Source organism: Myotis yumanensis, unplaced genomic scaffold, assembly GCF_028538775.1.
Source record: "Myotis yumanensis isolate MYYU_CA2020_CCGP unplaced genomic scaffold, mMyoYum1.0.hap1 SCAF_16, whole genome shotgun sequence".
Taxonomy (NCBI): domain Eukaryota; kingdom Metazoa; phylum Chordata; class Mammalia; order Chiroptera; family Vespertilionidae; genus Myotis; species Myotis yumanensis.
In genome coordinates, this window is record NW_027223767.1 from 42,780,026 (window position 1) to 42,794,296 (window position 14,271).

The window sequence follows — 14,271 nt, forward strand, 5'->3', positions numbered from 1 at the left end:
GGTTGGCTCAGTGGGATAGAATGTCAGCCTGGGGACCAAAGAGTCCCGGGTTCGATTCTGGTCAGGGGTGCATGCCCAGGTTGTGGGCTCGATCCCCATTAGGGGGTGTGTAGGAGGCAGCCAATCAATGATTCTCTCTTATCATTGATGTTTCCATCTCTCTCTCCCTCTCCCTTCCTCTCTGAAATCAATAAAAGTGTATATTTTTTAAAAAGTCAGTATCATGCCGTAACCGGTTTGGCTCAGTGGATAGAGCATCGGCCTTCGGACTGAGGGGTCCCAGGTTCGATTCCGGTCAAGGGCATGTACCTTGGTTGCGGGCACATCTCCAGTGGGGAGTGTGCAGGAGGCAGTTGATCAATGTTTCTCTCTCATCGATGTTTCTAACTCTCTATCTCTCTCCCTTCCTCTCTGTAAAAAATCAATAAAATATATTTTTTAAAAAGTCAGTATCATGAAAGACAAAGAAAAGCTGAGAAACTGAGGAAAGAAAATAAAGAGACATGACAATTAAATGCAGTACGCAATCCTGGACTGTATCTAATAATGGAGGGGAAATACCCAAAAGGACATTATTAGGACAATTGAAAAATAACTGTAATGTGTATTATAGGCTTTATATCAATGTTTCATTTTTAATATTTTATTGATTGATTTGAGAGCCAGAGAGAGAGAAACTTAGATTTGTCGTTCCACTTATTTATGCATTCATTGCATTCATTGGTTGACCCTTGTATGGAACCCACAACCTTGGCATATCAGGACAATGCTCTAACCAACCGAGTTATTCAGTCAGGACTCAATGTTACATTTCTTGACTTTTATCATTGTACTTATTGTGGTTATATAAATGAACATCTTTGTTCTGAGGAAATATACATGAAAATATTAAATGATATAGACCCTTGGCCTGGTAGCTGGGTTGGTTAGAGCATAGTCTCAATATGCCAAGGTTTCAGGGTCGATCCCAGTCAGGGCACATACAGGGATCAACCAATGAATGCATAAGTAAGTGGAAAGACAAATCGATGTTTCTTTCTCTCTCTCTCTCTCTCTCTCTCTCTCTCTCTCCTCTTACCTTTCTCTCTCTCTCTCTCTCTCTCTCTTCCTCTCTCTCTATAGCCAATAAATAAAACATTTTAAAAAGAAACATGCCTGCCCAGCTGGCATGGCTTAGTGGTTGAGCATTGAACTATGAACCAAGAGATCACAGTTTGATTCCCAGTCAGGGCACATGCCTGGGTTGTGGGCTAGATTCCCAAGGTGGGGTGTGCAGGAGGCAGCCGATTAACGATTCTCTCTCATCATTTAAGTTTCTATCTCTCGCTCTCCCTACATGCCCAAGCTGGTTTGGCTCAATGGATAGAGCATGTGCCTGAAGACTGAAGGGTCCCAGGTTCGATTCTTGTCAAGGGCACATGCCCGGATTTCGGGTTCGATCCCCAGTAGGGGGCATGCAGGAGGCCGCCAGTCAATGGTTCTCTCTCATCATTGATGTTTCTTTCTCTCTCTCCTTCACCCTTCCTCTCTGAAATCAATAAAAAATATATATATATATTTTTTATTTATATGCTACTTTTATTTCTGTAAGGATACACTGAAACGTTGGATGATATTAGCTAATGACAAAATGTGGAAATGAGGCATCGGCTTCTCTAACCATAGCTACAAGAATATTAATATGTATTGTCATTACACGTTCACTTTGATATCATCTCATTCTATTATGTGAAATAACAATTAGACAGAATACAGTAAGTAGGTGATCCGGCATCTCAGGTGAGCACTACATGGAAATCTGCCTGTGAGGACGGTGACCTCCCCACAGTCCTAGAATCACAGGAGACATCGGTGAGCCTCTTTAACAATCAACAAAAGAGCAACAGCTACTATGGCACAAGGGATTCAACTTGCCACTGTTTGGAAATGTCACATCCATGTCAATGACAGTCCCGATGCCTGCTCAGCTACCCCTCTAGAGATTTATGGTTACTTCTATAGGAAGATTTCAAACTGCAGGAACGTTCGAGGGGGCCAAAATGTTTCCATGCATGTCTCCAAACCCTTAATCTATGTTGCTATTAATTAAACAAAATGTTATTAATTAAAAAACACACCGGACAGCTGGGTTAGTTATGTTAAGCTACAGAAGAGTTCAGTGTGACGGTGCCCCTCTGAAACAGGCTCGTTCTCTCAGATCTGCCTACACTTTCCACATCACCTGCATGTTCCGTGCTTAAAAGTAGGAGCATTCAGAAAACACGGCACACGGGGAACTCAAACGTTATTACGGGGGGAAAGGTCAGTTTAGAATCACGGCTAAGTTCAAATGTTAATTTTCTAGAAATTCGTATTAGTCGATCAAAAGCACAAAAGAATAGAAGGAAGGTTTTGATGAGGAAGTTAAACCATGCATTTCGGTAAATTCTTTTTAAAAAAAGAAGAAACAGCCCTGGCTGGTTTGGCTCAGTGGATAGGGCGTCAGCCTGAGGACTGAAGGGTCCCAGTTTCGATTCCAGCCAAGGGCACATGCCTGGGTTTCGGGCTTTATCCCCAGTGGAGGATGTGTAGGAGGCAGCCAATCAATGAGTCTCTCTCGTCATTAATGTTTCTATCTCTCGTTCCCTCTCCCTTCCTCTCTGAAATCAATAAAGATATTTAAAAAAAAAAAAGAAACATGATGTATGCAATCTACTCTCAAATGTTGAGAAGATAGAAAATAGAATGATACAACATAGTGGCAAAATGTGAAAAGTTGTTGAACCTGTGGGTATATTGGAGTTCTCTGTATTATTTTTGCAACTTTCCTGTGAGTTTTAAATTTTTTAAAATTGATTTTTAGAGAGAAAGAGATCAATTTGTTGTTCCATTTATTTATGCATTCATTGGTTGATTCTTGTATGCGCTTTGACCAGGGATGGGACCCACAGTTTTAGCATACCAGGACAAGGCTCTACCCAGCTTTCCCGGGTGGGGCTAAATTATTTCAAAAGGAAAAGTTTTAAAAATCTCCAGGCTAATGACTCTGGGAATGGCAGTGAGGCACTGGGATTTTAACCCTGACCAGTGTGGCGCAGTTGGTTGGAGCAAGGTTTTGGGTTTGATCCGCCATCAGGGGACATATAGGAACCAGTGAATGGATGCATGAGTGGAACGAGCAACAAATCGACGTTTCTCTCTCTCTCTCTCTTCCCCTCTCTTTCTAAAATCAATCAATCAATCAACACAATTTTAAAAAATAAAAAGCTTTCCATGAAGAGTATGAACTGTGGCAGCCAAAGTCACATGTTTAGAAAGTTTTTTCCCCTATTTGACTGAATAATAGTTGAAAGGAGTGGAAACTAACCGAAGAGGCATTGCGCTTCCAGAAAAATCTCAAGGAAACGTATTGCAAGCAACAGTGGTAGCTGTTGGATCCAGCTTCAAAGGAAAGGGTGGAGAGATTCAACCAGTTAGTGTGAAAGTTGGAGATAAAGTTCTTCCAGAATATGGAGGCACCAAAGTAGTTCTAGATGACAAGGATTATTTCTTATTTAGAGATGCCGACATTCTTGGAAAGTATGCAGACTGAAATAAATCACTATTGAAATGGCATCGCGGGAAGCTGCCCATCCCACTGAAGTTCTGAAATTTTTCATCATGTAAATAATTTCCATGTCTCTTTTTTTAAAATTTATTTTGTAAATAAATCTTTATTGTTGAAAGTATCCATGTCTCTTTTATAATAAACTAATTCTATCCAAACCAATGGCATCCAGTGTCCTTTAAATTTTAGTTTCACTGTACTGATATAAACATTTCCAAATAAAAATATATAAATGTTCAAAATAAACAAATAAAAAAATTTCCATGTAGGGTTGCCAGATTTGGCAAATAAGAGTACATGATGTTTTAATTTTGGATAACAACCATTTTGTTTTTCTTTTCTTTTTTTTCTCCTGTGTCATTCCCACCCCTCCCCACCCCCATTGGATAAACAATTTTAAAACTTTTTTTAGTATATTATATCCCATACAATATTTGCTGCCTCACCATCAGTTAGTCTCTCCGAATGCGACATACTGACATCTGTACTCTGCTGGTATTTGTGGAAAACAGAGAAATTTCTGGTGTTATCTGTCTTCAGTATCTAAAATCATCTCCATTCCCACTCTTGCAGAGAGAAAGACACCAAGATAAACAGATTTTAAGTGGCCGAGGTTATGACAATGAGAAGAAATGTGTAATGAATCTAGCATCTTCTATAATAATGACAACGATGGTCAACACTTTTTAGGGCAGATTGCACAGGGGTGGGCAAAGGAGGTTCAAGGTTGTTCGCATGGGAAGAGACATGCAGGTCATGGGAATCACAACAGCTTTGATACCTCCATGTTTCACATACACCCCCTTTCGCCCACCGCTGCATATGCGGTAGCCAACCTCCAAGGTGGCTCCCAGGGACCTCCGCCTTCTGTGTAGTCGTGACCAATGACATGGAGCTGAAGTAACAGCACATATGTCACTTCTGGGTTTAGGTTTTAAAAGGCATGGAGGCTTTCGTCTTAGGTGCCTGCCCTTGCTGTGAGAAACCCCATGGTGAGAAGATCTACAGCCCCCGGACAAGCCTTCTGAGATTGCAGCTCAGCGGATAGCGGACTGCAACTTCCTGAGAGACCCTGAGCCAGAACCGGCCAGCTAAGCCACTCCCAGATTCCTGAGCCTCAGAAACTGAGATAATAAACGTTCCTCGTTTTTAACTAGAAACATTTGGAGTCATTTGTTACGCAGCAAAAGGTAACTAATGTATCAAGATCTAATGTAATACAATGCAAGTTCCCCAGGTCAATGATTTGAGGCGGGAACCCATTTTACAGAAAGGCAAACTGAAGCACAGAAAGAGTAGTTGCTCTAATCACCCTACTAGCAAGCATAGGTGGTTCTGAATCCCAAGCCCTTGCTCCTACGATGGCAGGTGCTGGGCTGAGCCAGCCTGGCTTTATTATTCCGTCTTATTTAATCCTCCCCTGAGAGTGAGGCGGAGGAGATCATTCCAGAGAAAACCAACAGCCAACACTTGCAGGTTGCCTACAAGTTAACAAGACACTAGCGTCACACTTACCTGTGAGGTAGGCAGGGAAGAGTTCTTTTTCTTATGCCTCAGTTAGAGTTAGGCAAACTAAGGCTCAGAGGGAGCAAGGGCTTTGACCAAAGTTGAACTAACTCAGGAGTGGGGGGAGGGTGGCGTTTAGGCTTGAATCTTCCTACTCATCTCTTTCCAACCAATCAGGCTACTCCCGAACCTAATTAATGGGGGCGGGGGGGGGGGTATGTTTTCTGAAGCTGCAGAAGGACCTCCCCACACCCATTCCAGGAGTGTGTGTGTGTGTTCAGCCAGAAGGGGGGTATTCATTGGGGACCCTGGAAACTGCTCCATCCCTTCCATGCAAGGAAAAGGCAGGGAAAGCCCTCCCTCTCACCACCCTCTCCCTTTCTGTGAGATGCGCTCCCCTCCCCCTCTCTCCTCCCCGCCTCCCCCCAGGACAGAGAGGGCTCAGGAATGCTGCCCGCTCTGGGAGTCCCAGCCCTTTGGTCTTTTATCCTAAATGCATCACCAATTCTTTCCCTCCCAGCAAGTCAAGTAAGAACCTTTGGGCCACCCCTCCCAGTTCTAACTCTTCACTGGGGCTCTCCTCCCAGGGATTAGGCTGCAACTACTAACAGCTGAGCTCTTTTCTTGACAAAAGCAAACAAAATCGCCTTTGAAAACAGCAAGAGGGGTTGGAGTTAGAGCTGAGAGGGGACTTCCAAACGGATCCCCTGTAGCAGATGGTCAAGAGAAGCTGTGGGTGGTGTACTCTTTCTTGAAGATCCTGCTGGGAAGTATCTTCACCTGAGTAGCACTGGGGCTGGGGCTGGCAAAAAATGTTTGGGACCATGACTGTTTGTGATGCGACCGGGGCGGAAAGCTACCGGTCGTCCCTCTAAGAATCAGGAGAGACCAGATGACGTGACAAAGAGGGTTCCTGTCACCTCTTGTTTCCTCTGAAGGAGAACAACTCTGCCACCTGTTTTAAGAGAGATCAGAGGAGGACGGCTGCCTTCTGAGTCAGTCAGGGAGCCTGAAGACCAACTGGACTTCAAAAGCAGAGTCCACGCAGGAGGCTGTGGCCAGTGTGTGAGTCAGCCCGGCCCGGCTGCAGGGGGGGCGGGGGGGGGGGGAGGCTGGAATGTCTGCGGGGGTCCGCAGGCCAGGGTGGGGGTGGGCAGTGACTCACCACCTGGAGCTGGAAGAGTCGGTAAACCCCAAGGCTCTCCTGCTGTTCCAGTTCTCATTCCTGGGGCTTCAACTAAGAAGCCAGAGGGTATGAGAAGCAGGACCCTGGGTTCTCTTGCAACAGTCCTGCCATCACCCCTTCCTGCACACATTCCTGACTCCGGGAACTCCTTGGGCAGCCCCACCCCCACCCCCCAACTCGCTCTAACTGCCTGGGCCCTCAGCCTTCGTATCTGGGCTTGGGGCTGGTTGGAGGGGGTCCTCTCTGACCCCTCACATCCTGGAAATAGACTGGGGCTCTGCCACCTCCTGAGCTTCCCCTCCCCACCCCGCCCACACTGCACTGAATTCTGCACACCGGGGCCCCAGGGCGCGTCTCTCACTGTGGCATGAATGGACTGGCCAAGTTGCCAGTGGGGTTTATTGAACGAATTTGATCAAGTCCAGAAGGCCCTTTGCATCCCCAGAAACTTGTCAAGGCCGCATTTGCCATTCCCTGGCCTCCCAAGATGCCCTGGGGGTGGGGGGGAGCTCCCCTGGGAGTTTGGCATTTTCTCTGATCTCCTCCCCAGGTCCTCCCCACATCCCTCTCCCCCTCCCTAGTCTGTCCACTGCACTGCATGGCATGAGAGCCAGAGATCAAAGGAGACAGGGAGGGGGGCTGCAGAAAGGTCTCCTCCAAGAGGGGGTAGGTGGGGACTGAAAGCACAACTGGGCCCTGGTCAGTGTGGCTCTGTCAGTTGGAGCGTCATTCCCTGATCCGATGGGTTGGGGGTTCAATCCCCCAGTTGGGACCCATATGGGAGGCAAACCAATCGATGCTTCTCTCTCACATTGATGTTTCTCTCTCTCTCTCCCTTCTCCTTTCCTCTCTCTAAAATCAATAAAAAGCATATCCTTGGGTGAGGATTAAAAAAAAAAAAAAAAAAAAAGCACAACTGGCCTGAGCAGCCCACCCCCCACAAACAAATCCACAGTAAACGAGGCGGGGCTCGCGGCTGCCAGGACCCATCACAGAACCTTCCTGACTCTGGTTTGGCATCAAACTAGGAAGCGATGCCCACCCTTCTTGGATATCCTCTGCCTCTGGGGTCTTGACACAAACCCATTCAGTGTGTGTTCAACAGGAAGCAGATCACAAGCAGCCCCCACATAACCTCTGGAGGCCGAGTCTGAATGGATGTCTCGTCTCTGCCCGTGGGTCGCTGGGAGATGGGGTTTGGAGAGCTTGCCCAGAGCGCAGTTCCTCTCGGTGGTGGGAGATGGGTGGTGGGCGGCAAGGTTTCTAGGAAGCAGAGGTGAGTGGCCCTCCTGGCCCAGTTACCTCTCATCCCACACAAGCACTTAACCTCACGCTGAAGCCGCCCCAGGCAGGGGCGTTCACCTGGAAAGAAAGTGGCCTTTACGAGGCCCTGGAGCTACCAGGCAGAGCAGGGGCTCAGTGGTGACGGCTCCCAGTACCCAGGGCAAGTGAAGGGAGAGCCAGGAAAGAAGGCTTGAGGGATCTACCCACAATGCAGTCTGAGTTCTGGGCTTGCTAGGCTGAGCCCCTGTGGACAGAGCCAGGCGCCAAGGACTTGGAGAGAGGCAGAGGGAGCACCCCAGTGAGTCTTTGGTCTGAGGGGCAGACCCAGCCTCAGCCTCAGGATGCCTCTGGAGGACCGAGAAGGTGCAGCCCCTGCGCACACACCTGGTTCACACCCCTGCGCTCAGAGAGCCCCCTGTCTGTCAGGGAGACCAGCCCCAGGCCTGGAGAGCCCTCCCGTCTGAAGGATTCGCTCAGCACGGCCTCAGGGTCCCCAGTCTGAAGGCAGAGACAGGACCACAGACTTCTCTTGGATAGGAGATAGGGCATTTGAAGAGACAGGATTAGATCTCAAAAACCTTTATAGATAATAGAGTTGTAGCTGCTCCATCTCCCTCTAAGTTCCCACGGGGTAAGTGGGCCTCCTTCGCTGCTCTCCCCTGCCCCCAAGAAGAAAGCCAGCTTGAGTGTAAGTGCTCAGCTCCCCCAGCTCCACCAGGGAACCTCCATTCTTCCCATTCCCTCCGTCCACTGCCCTGATGTCCCAGTTTCCCCCCAGCCAGCTGGGACACCCTCCTATGTATCGCAACGGGGACACTGCCACATGGCCAACGCTGTAGGCCACTAGCCAGAGCAGGGGTTCAAATGGCTGCACCCCACCCTCTCCCACCAGAAGTAGCCTATTGCTTTTGAGAGTGTCTTCCTTCCCCAGCTAGTGCCACCCTCCCCAAGTCTGCTCTCCCTGAGGACACCCTTTCTAACTGAGGACACCAGCAAAAGAAATGGGGGGGTAGGGGGGCAGAAGAATACTGGGCCCTGGGCTCAAAAGGGGGGAGGGGGAAGTACAAAGGGGGCACTTAAGGCACCTACCCGTGGGCAGGCTCCAGACAGCGCTGGATATACCCAAATGTTAATCACCAATTAGCACAGTTCAGGTGGAAAGGGAAACCTTATTGCGTGTAAAATGGACTTAATGTGGCAGGAGCTGTGGGCTTAATTTCTTGAGATAAGATGCTTTTAGGCTAATCAGAGGGTCTGCGGGGCCTGGATATAAAGGCGGCGCAGCGGGCAGAAGTCACTGAGGCAGGCTCCGCCCGGCCAGAAGCAAGAGGAAGAGACCCACTGCCCTTCTGGGAGCCCTGGAAAGGACAACTGGTAAGAGCAGCTGGGACAGGGGTGCTGGAGGGAGGTGGCCCTGGGACCCCGAGGGGCTCAGCACCCTGGCACCCCCGTTGCTTTTCCTCTCCATAGGAAATAAGATGGGGGTGCTGATGGCCCTTTAAGCCCCAGGTGACGAAGGCAGGGAGGTGAGGTCTTGCAGCCGCACATGTCTAGCCTCGCTTTGGTTTTTAGGGCCTGGGAGGAAGGTGACTTACTGTTCTTCCTGTACTGATGACCCACCCCCCGTCCCCGTCCCCGACGAAGCCGGGGGCCAGGCCTGGGTAGAGTGGTCAGACCTCAGAAAGAACTTCCCTGGGAGGAGAGAGTGAAGTTGGAGAAGGCAGAAGGGGATGGTTCCTCCTGTGGTTTTCACTTCGGGCGAGAGGGCTGTGATGATTTAGGTGACAAGCCAGTTTGAGAGCTGGGAGCCGGGCTGGTATGAACTCTGGAGGGCTCTGCGGGGAGAATCCTGCCAAACCACATGCCTATGATGTCTAGCCACTGAGCCGGGAAGGGGGGCTGTCCAGGCACACAGGTCCCGCTGCTTTCTCCTGCCTGGAGCACCCCCCAGCCCCCGCCCCTCAGACTTCACTTAAACACAAAACAAAAAGAAGGCTCACCTCTGGGCCAGACTCCTTGTTCCTTCCAGTTACTACCTGTATTGCCCAGCCCTCCCCACCCTCCCTAAGATCCTGCTCCGGCCTCTTAGCAAAACTCCAAACCACAGGACTCAGTGCCCCCAGCTCTCAGCACCCCCACGGCTCTGAGGCATGCTGACGGCTCCCTCACACCGTGCCTCTCCCTCATCCTGCTCCTGCTCTCTCTTAGCTCGGGAATAACCCTTGGACGATGGTGGCCATGAAGATCTCTCTGCTGCTGGTGTCCCTGCTCCTGGCAGTGGTGCTAGGAGACAAGGAAGAGAGTCCTTCCAGGTGGGGAGAGGAGGGAGGGCCCGCTGCTGAGGAGGGGGCTGCGGGAGGACAGGGCTCTGGTCTTGGCGGCGTGAGAAAGGAAGGAATCCTGGGCCAAGAGGAAAGAAGCTCCAGGGGAAAACCTGCCACCAGCCGTCTGAGTGCAGAGCGAGGGCAGACGCAGAGTATCTCTCAGGAGCTACTGGTTAGGCCTCTGGAAGGCCTTCTCAGTGGCTAAGCATCTGAAGCAGATGACAACATCTCCCTTAACCGTTCATTCAGGCGAGCCTTGGCTCATCTAACTTGATAAAGGACTGACCCCCCGCCCCCCCCCGCCCGGTACAGGTGCAGGAGATATATGTGCAGAGCGGTCCACAGAGCCCTCCTGCCCTCATGGCGCGCACAGGGCCAAAGGGAAAACAGACAAAGAACCACCGAGGCGAGCTGCAAACTGTCATGAGTTCTGTGAGGAAAAGCAGAGAGTACGAGGAATGAGCACAGCGGGTCGGGGGTGGGGGGAGGCTCTGTGTTTTGGGGACCAAGAGAGACCTATCCGAGGAAAGAGTTGGGCGTTCTTGGGTGCAAGGGCAGCTCCATGCTCACGTAAATCCAGTAATATAAATCTGAGGCACGGCTGTCAGAGACACGTTCAAGGAGAGACATCACGCAGAAGCTAAGAACGCAGACCTGGGCCCAGACCGCCTGGGGTGGACCCTGGATCTGCCGCCTATGCTGTGTGCAAATTAATCTCTCTGCTCCCTGGTTTCCTCATTCACAAAAAGCGGGTATGGCTAGCGTCTGCCTGCTAGGGGTGTGGTGAGGACTGAATGACTGACTGTATGTATTAAAGGGCTATTCGAGGCCCTGCCTCATGCATAAGAGCTCACTACTGTCAGTAGTGACTGGGAACCAAAGACCTAAACCAGGTGTGGCCAGGGCGAGAGGAGTCAAGGAAGGCACTGGGAGCCAGTCCTTGGGGATCGGGGGCCCTCTGATCCCTCTTCGCCCAGAAGCCAGAGCCACACACACTAATGATGCAGGAAGCGGGCCTTTCAGCTAGAAATAAAGTCCAAGGGGCTCAAGGCAGAGCCAAGAGGGTGTCTCCACAGAAACGGACTCCCTGGAAATGGGCTGGTTCATTTTTACATGTTGGCCTCCTGTCCGCGACAGTCATGTATGCCGGATGGTGAACCCCCTCAACCCTGGCCCTTCATGGCACCCTGGTTTCTCTCCCCTCCCTGCCCCTCAGAGCCCACGCGAAGGTCAGAGGCTCTACACCTCGAGGCCGAAGGTATGCCGAGGGGACTTTCATCAGTGACTACAGCATCGCCATGGACAAGATCCGACAACAAGACTTTGTGGACTGGCTGCTGGCACAGAAGGGGAGGAAGAATGAGTGAGTCATCGCGCAAGCCCCTCCTGTCCCCAGCCTCCGGCTCCCTTCCTGCATCCAGACCAGGCGCCATCGTGGCCCCACGGGGCCCTGCGATGCACAACTCCAGGTGGCGCCTCTCACTGAGGCGACGATAGGGAGCTGGACCACGTGGCGGCCCTGCTTTGGGCAGCGGTCCAGTGTGGGGGCAGGACCAGGGCAACTTCGCAATCCTTTTCTCCTGAGGGGAAGGGTCGGTGAAGATGTGTGGGGCTCACCGAGGATTCCCAGGAGGCCCGGGATGCAGGCAGGGGAAGCTGAGCCGCTGCCAATGACTTTTTGGTGGTGGCCTCTTCAGACTTTGGAAATAGAATCAACTGTCCTCGTCCTACTTCCTTCTCTTTGCCAAAGCTCTCCCTGCCCTTGCTGTTTGGTCAGCCTGGTAGATTCTGGAAAGCTGTTCACCAGCAGCTGAAGACAAGCGGTCAGGAGGTTGAGGGAAGAAAGAGGTACCCTCTGTTCTGCCACCCACTCCCTAATCCTTATCTCACCAGCTGGAAACACAACATCACTCAGAGGGAGGCCCAGGCCCTAGAGCTGGCCCATCAATCTAACAGGAAGAAGGAGGCCAGGGAGCAGCAGGGGTGAGTCAGCCCACAGGGGAAGGAGGGTGTGGGGCCTCCTGACCCACCCCCACCTCATTGTTCCCGCTCCCAGACTCCAGAGCAGGGCCAGGCCCCAGATAAGCAGCCCCTTCCACTCCGAGTTCAAAGAGGGGTCTTCGCTGAACTCTTGGAGGTCAGCCTGAGCTTAAGGGAGAAGCCTGGGTGGAATGGGGGCGGGGTGCCTGGGAGGGGTGTGGGGGCCGGGGTTTCTAAGATTGATGACTCAGTGTGCAGGAGAGGGGCAGCGAAGGAGACTTCAGGAACCGGCTTCCCCACTTCTCCCTGCCACACACCCGCAAGGGCATTTGTAGAACTGGGACCATCCTGTCCCACGGCCAGTCCCCTAAAGTCAGTTACCCCCCGCTGAGGAAGCTGAGGAATCTGTGGCACAGATCCTTATGAAGAGCCAAGGTCCCCCAAATAATCTCTTGGGGGTTCGGACTGCATTCTGGGATACCTGTAGAGGTGGAGGGTGGGATGGCTCCCACCAGAATTCTGTTGGGCTTTGCCTGTATTGAAGATTGGCTGGCAGATTGGGTTGGAGTTTTAAAAGCTGAGGTAACCCAGAGGCAGCTGTGTTGACTCCCTCCCCCACCCGCCTCCCTCGGAGTCCCCCCCCCCCCCCCCGTCCCGTGTTTACTCTCTCTGGGTGGGGCCAGGCGAAGGCAGCCTGCCTGAGGCTGTCTCCTGTGCAGCTCCCTACCCATGAAGCCCAGTGATGAAGATCTGCTGAAGGACTTACTGATTCAAGAGCTGCTGGCCTGGATGGTGGATCACACGGAGCTCTGCAGGCTCAGGTGGCAGAGATGGGAGGCTTTGGGAGGCTTGCATACTGGTTGTAAGCTTGAGTATTGGGGTCCCGCACAGGTTCAAATCTTCATCCCAAGATATGCTGGCCAATTCTCAGACTCTCTAAACTTCATTGTTTTCATGAAAATCGGGACTATTTAAACCACTTCATGGGGCTGCTGTGGGTTTTAAATAAGAGAACGTAAGGAAAAAGTTGAGAGCAACCTCTGTAGAAAGTAAGAGTTCAGTGATGGTGGCAGCTATTGTTACTGCTTGCCCTCCTTTCTCAACCTCCTCCAAGTGAGATGCTGCTCCCCCACCCCCTGCCCACCCCAGCTGACCTGCCCATCCCCCTCTCCGCTCTCCCTCTGTACCCTTGTGCCCTGGCACCTTCCCAGTGACGGAGCCCCTATAGTGGGAGGCATGGTGCCCTTCTCCGTAGCTGCTGCTGGTCTCAGTGGTCCTTGCATCCATATCACTATTAGGAAGTCCCTCAACCTATTATGTCCTAGAAGAAAGGGACCTAAAGGGTGAGACAGGACACTCATTCCAAGTGCAGACACGCAGGCACAGAAACCAAGAGACATTTAGACCAGCGGTCGCCAACCTTTCGGACCTCGTGGACCACTGACCACCGGCTGGTGACCGCTGGTTTAGACTTCCATGCTGGGGAGCGAGGGAAGGACTGAGGGGACAAATGTGGGAGGACTTCCTGTAGGAGGATAAGAAGGGTGAGAGGAATGTGACCACAACGATAGAGAAGAGGGGGTGAGAACATCTCCGTAGGACGGTGGGTAACAGGCTCTGTGCTTTTTGAATCGTTTTGATTATTTATAATCAAAAAGGTACTTGGGAGGGAGGAGCGGTTGAACTATGGCTGGGTGCCAGGATAAATTTACTCTGCTGACTCCAAGCTGATAACCACCCTCCTCCCCACCCTCTCTACTCTCCATAGGTTTCAGGGACTCTGACTAAACCCAGCTCAGGACTGGACTCTGCCCTTCACTGACTCAGCTCCTGGGTACCCTCGACAAGCCAAACCAATGAAGTTTAAGCTGAAATAAATCTTTGTGCCCATTGTCAAAATATATTCAAATGTCTACTGAGCACTGACAGTGTCTGCTTGTCTGTGTGCCGTGTACCCCCCCAAGAAAAAGAAGATATGGCTCTGACCCACCTGCTAATTCATCTATTTATTCTACAAACACTTATTGGAAACTTAACATGAGGAGGGGTGTGCTCCACAAGGGTCTGCAGCAATGAGGGAAACAGATACAGTCCTTGTCCCTGTGAGGGGTTTACAGTCTAGTGAGGAAGAAGGACATTAATCTTTAAACACACAAACACAACCATCACGTAGCATGCTAAGTTCTGTGAGGGTGAGGTTGCTAGGAGAGAGGACAGAGAAACCTTACCTAGGTGGGGTCAGGAGGGCCTCTAGGAGAAAATGACATTTAAGCTGAATAAGACCAAGGATGGGTGGAGCCTTCATATCAGCCAGAGTTATTAGTACAGCAACATGGGCAATGGGAAGAAGAGGACAGCAGGTCTCGACAGGTGGGAGGAGGCAGGGCCTGAAAGACCACGTTAAA

General features: G+C 51.0%; 1 protein-coding gene and 1 pseudogene across 1 annotated transcript; both read left to right on the forward strand.

Moving 5' to 3' along the window:
* Positions 1-3,261: 3,261 nt before the first annotated feature.
* LOC138995028 (10 kDa heat shock protein, mitochondrial pseudogene) lies at positions 3,262-3,571 on the forward strand (annotated as a pseudogene).
* A 5,299-nt stretch (positions 3,572-8,870) lies between these two features.
* Positions 8,871-13,805, forward strand: GIP (gastric inhibitory polypeptide). Its single transcript, XM_070394302.1, has 6 exons — positions 8,871-8,936; positions 9,771-9,874; positions 11,103-11,249; positions 11,780-11,869; positions 12,586-12,687; positions 13,635-13,805. Exons 2-6 carry the CDS (start codon positions 9,792-9,794, stop codon positions 13,648-13,650), a joined length of 438 nt encoding a protein of 145 aa, XP_070250403.1. The 5' UTR covers positions 8,871-8,936; positions 9,771-9,791; the 3' UTR covers positions 13,651-13,805.
* Positions 13,806-14,271: the final 466 nt, after the last annotated feature.

Bases quoted from the DNA above. Each gene is read 5' to 3' on its own strand.
- GIP (XM_070394302.1), top strand. From the start codon at position 9,792: ATGGTGGCCATGAAGATCTCTCTGCTGCTGGTGTCCCTGCTCCTGGCA. The intron at 9,875-11,102 runs GTGGGGAGAGGA...CCTGCCCCTCAG, and splicing joins AAGGAAGAGAGTCCTTCCAG to AGCCCACGCGAAGGTCAGAG. The intron at 11,250-11,779 runs GTGAGTCATCGC...TTATCTCACCAG, and splicing joins CAGAAGGGGAGGAAGAATGA to CTGGAAACACAACATCACTC.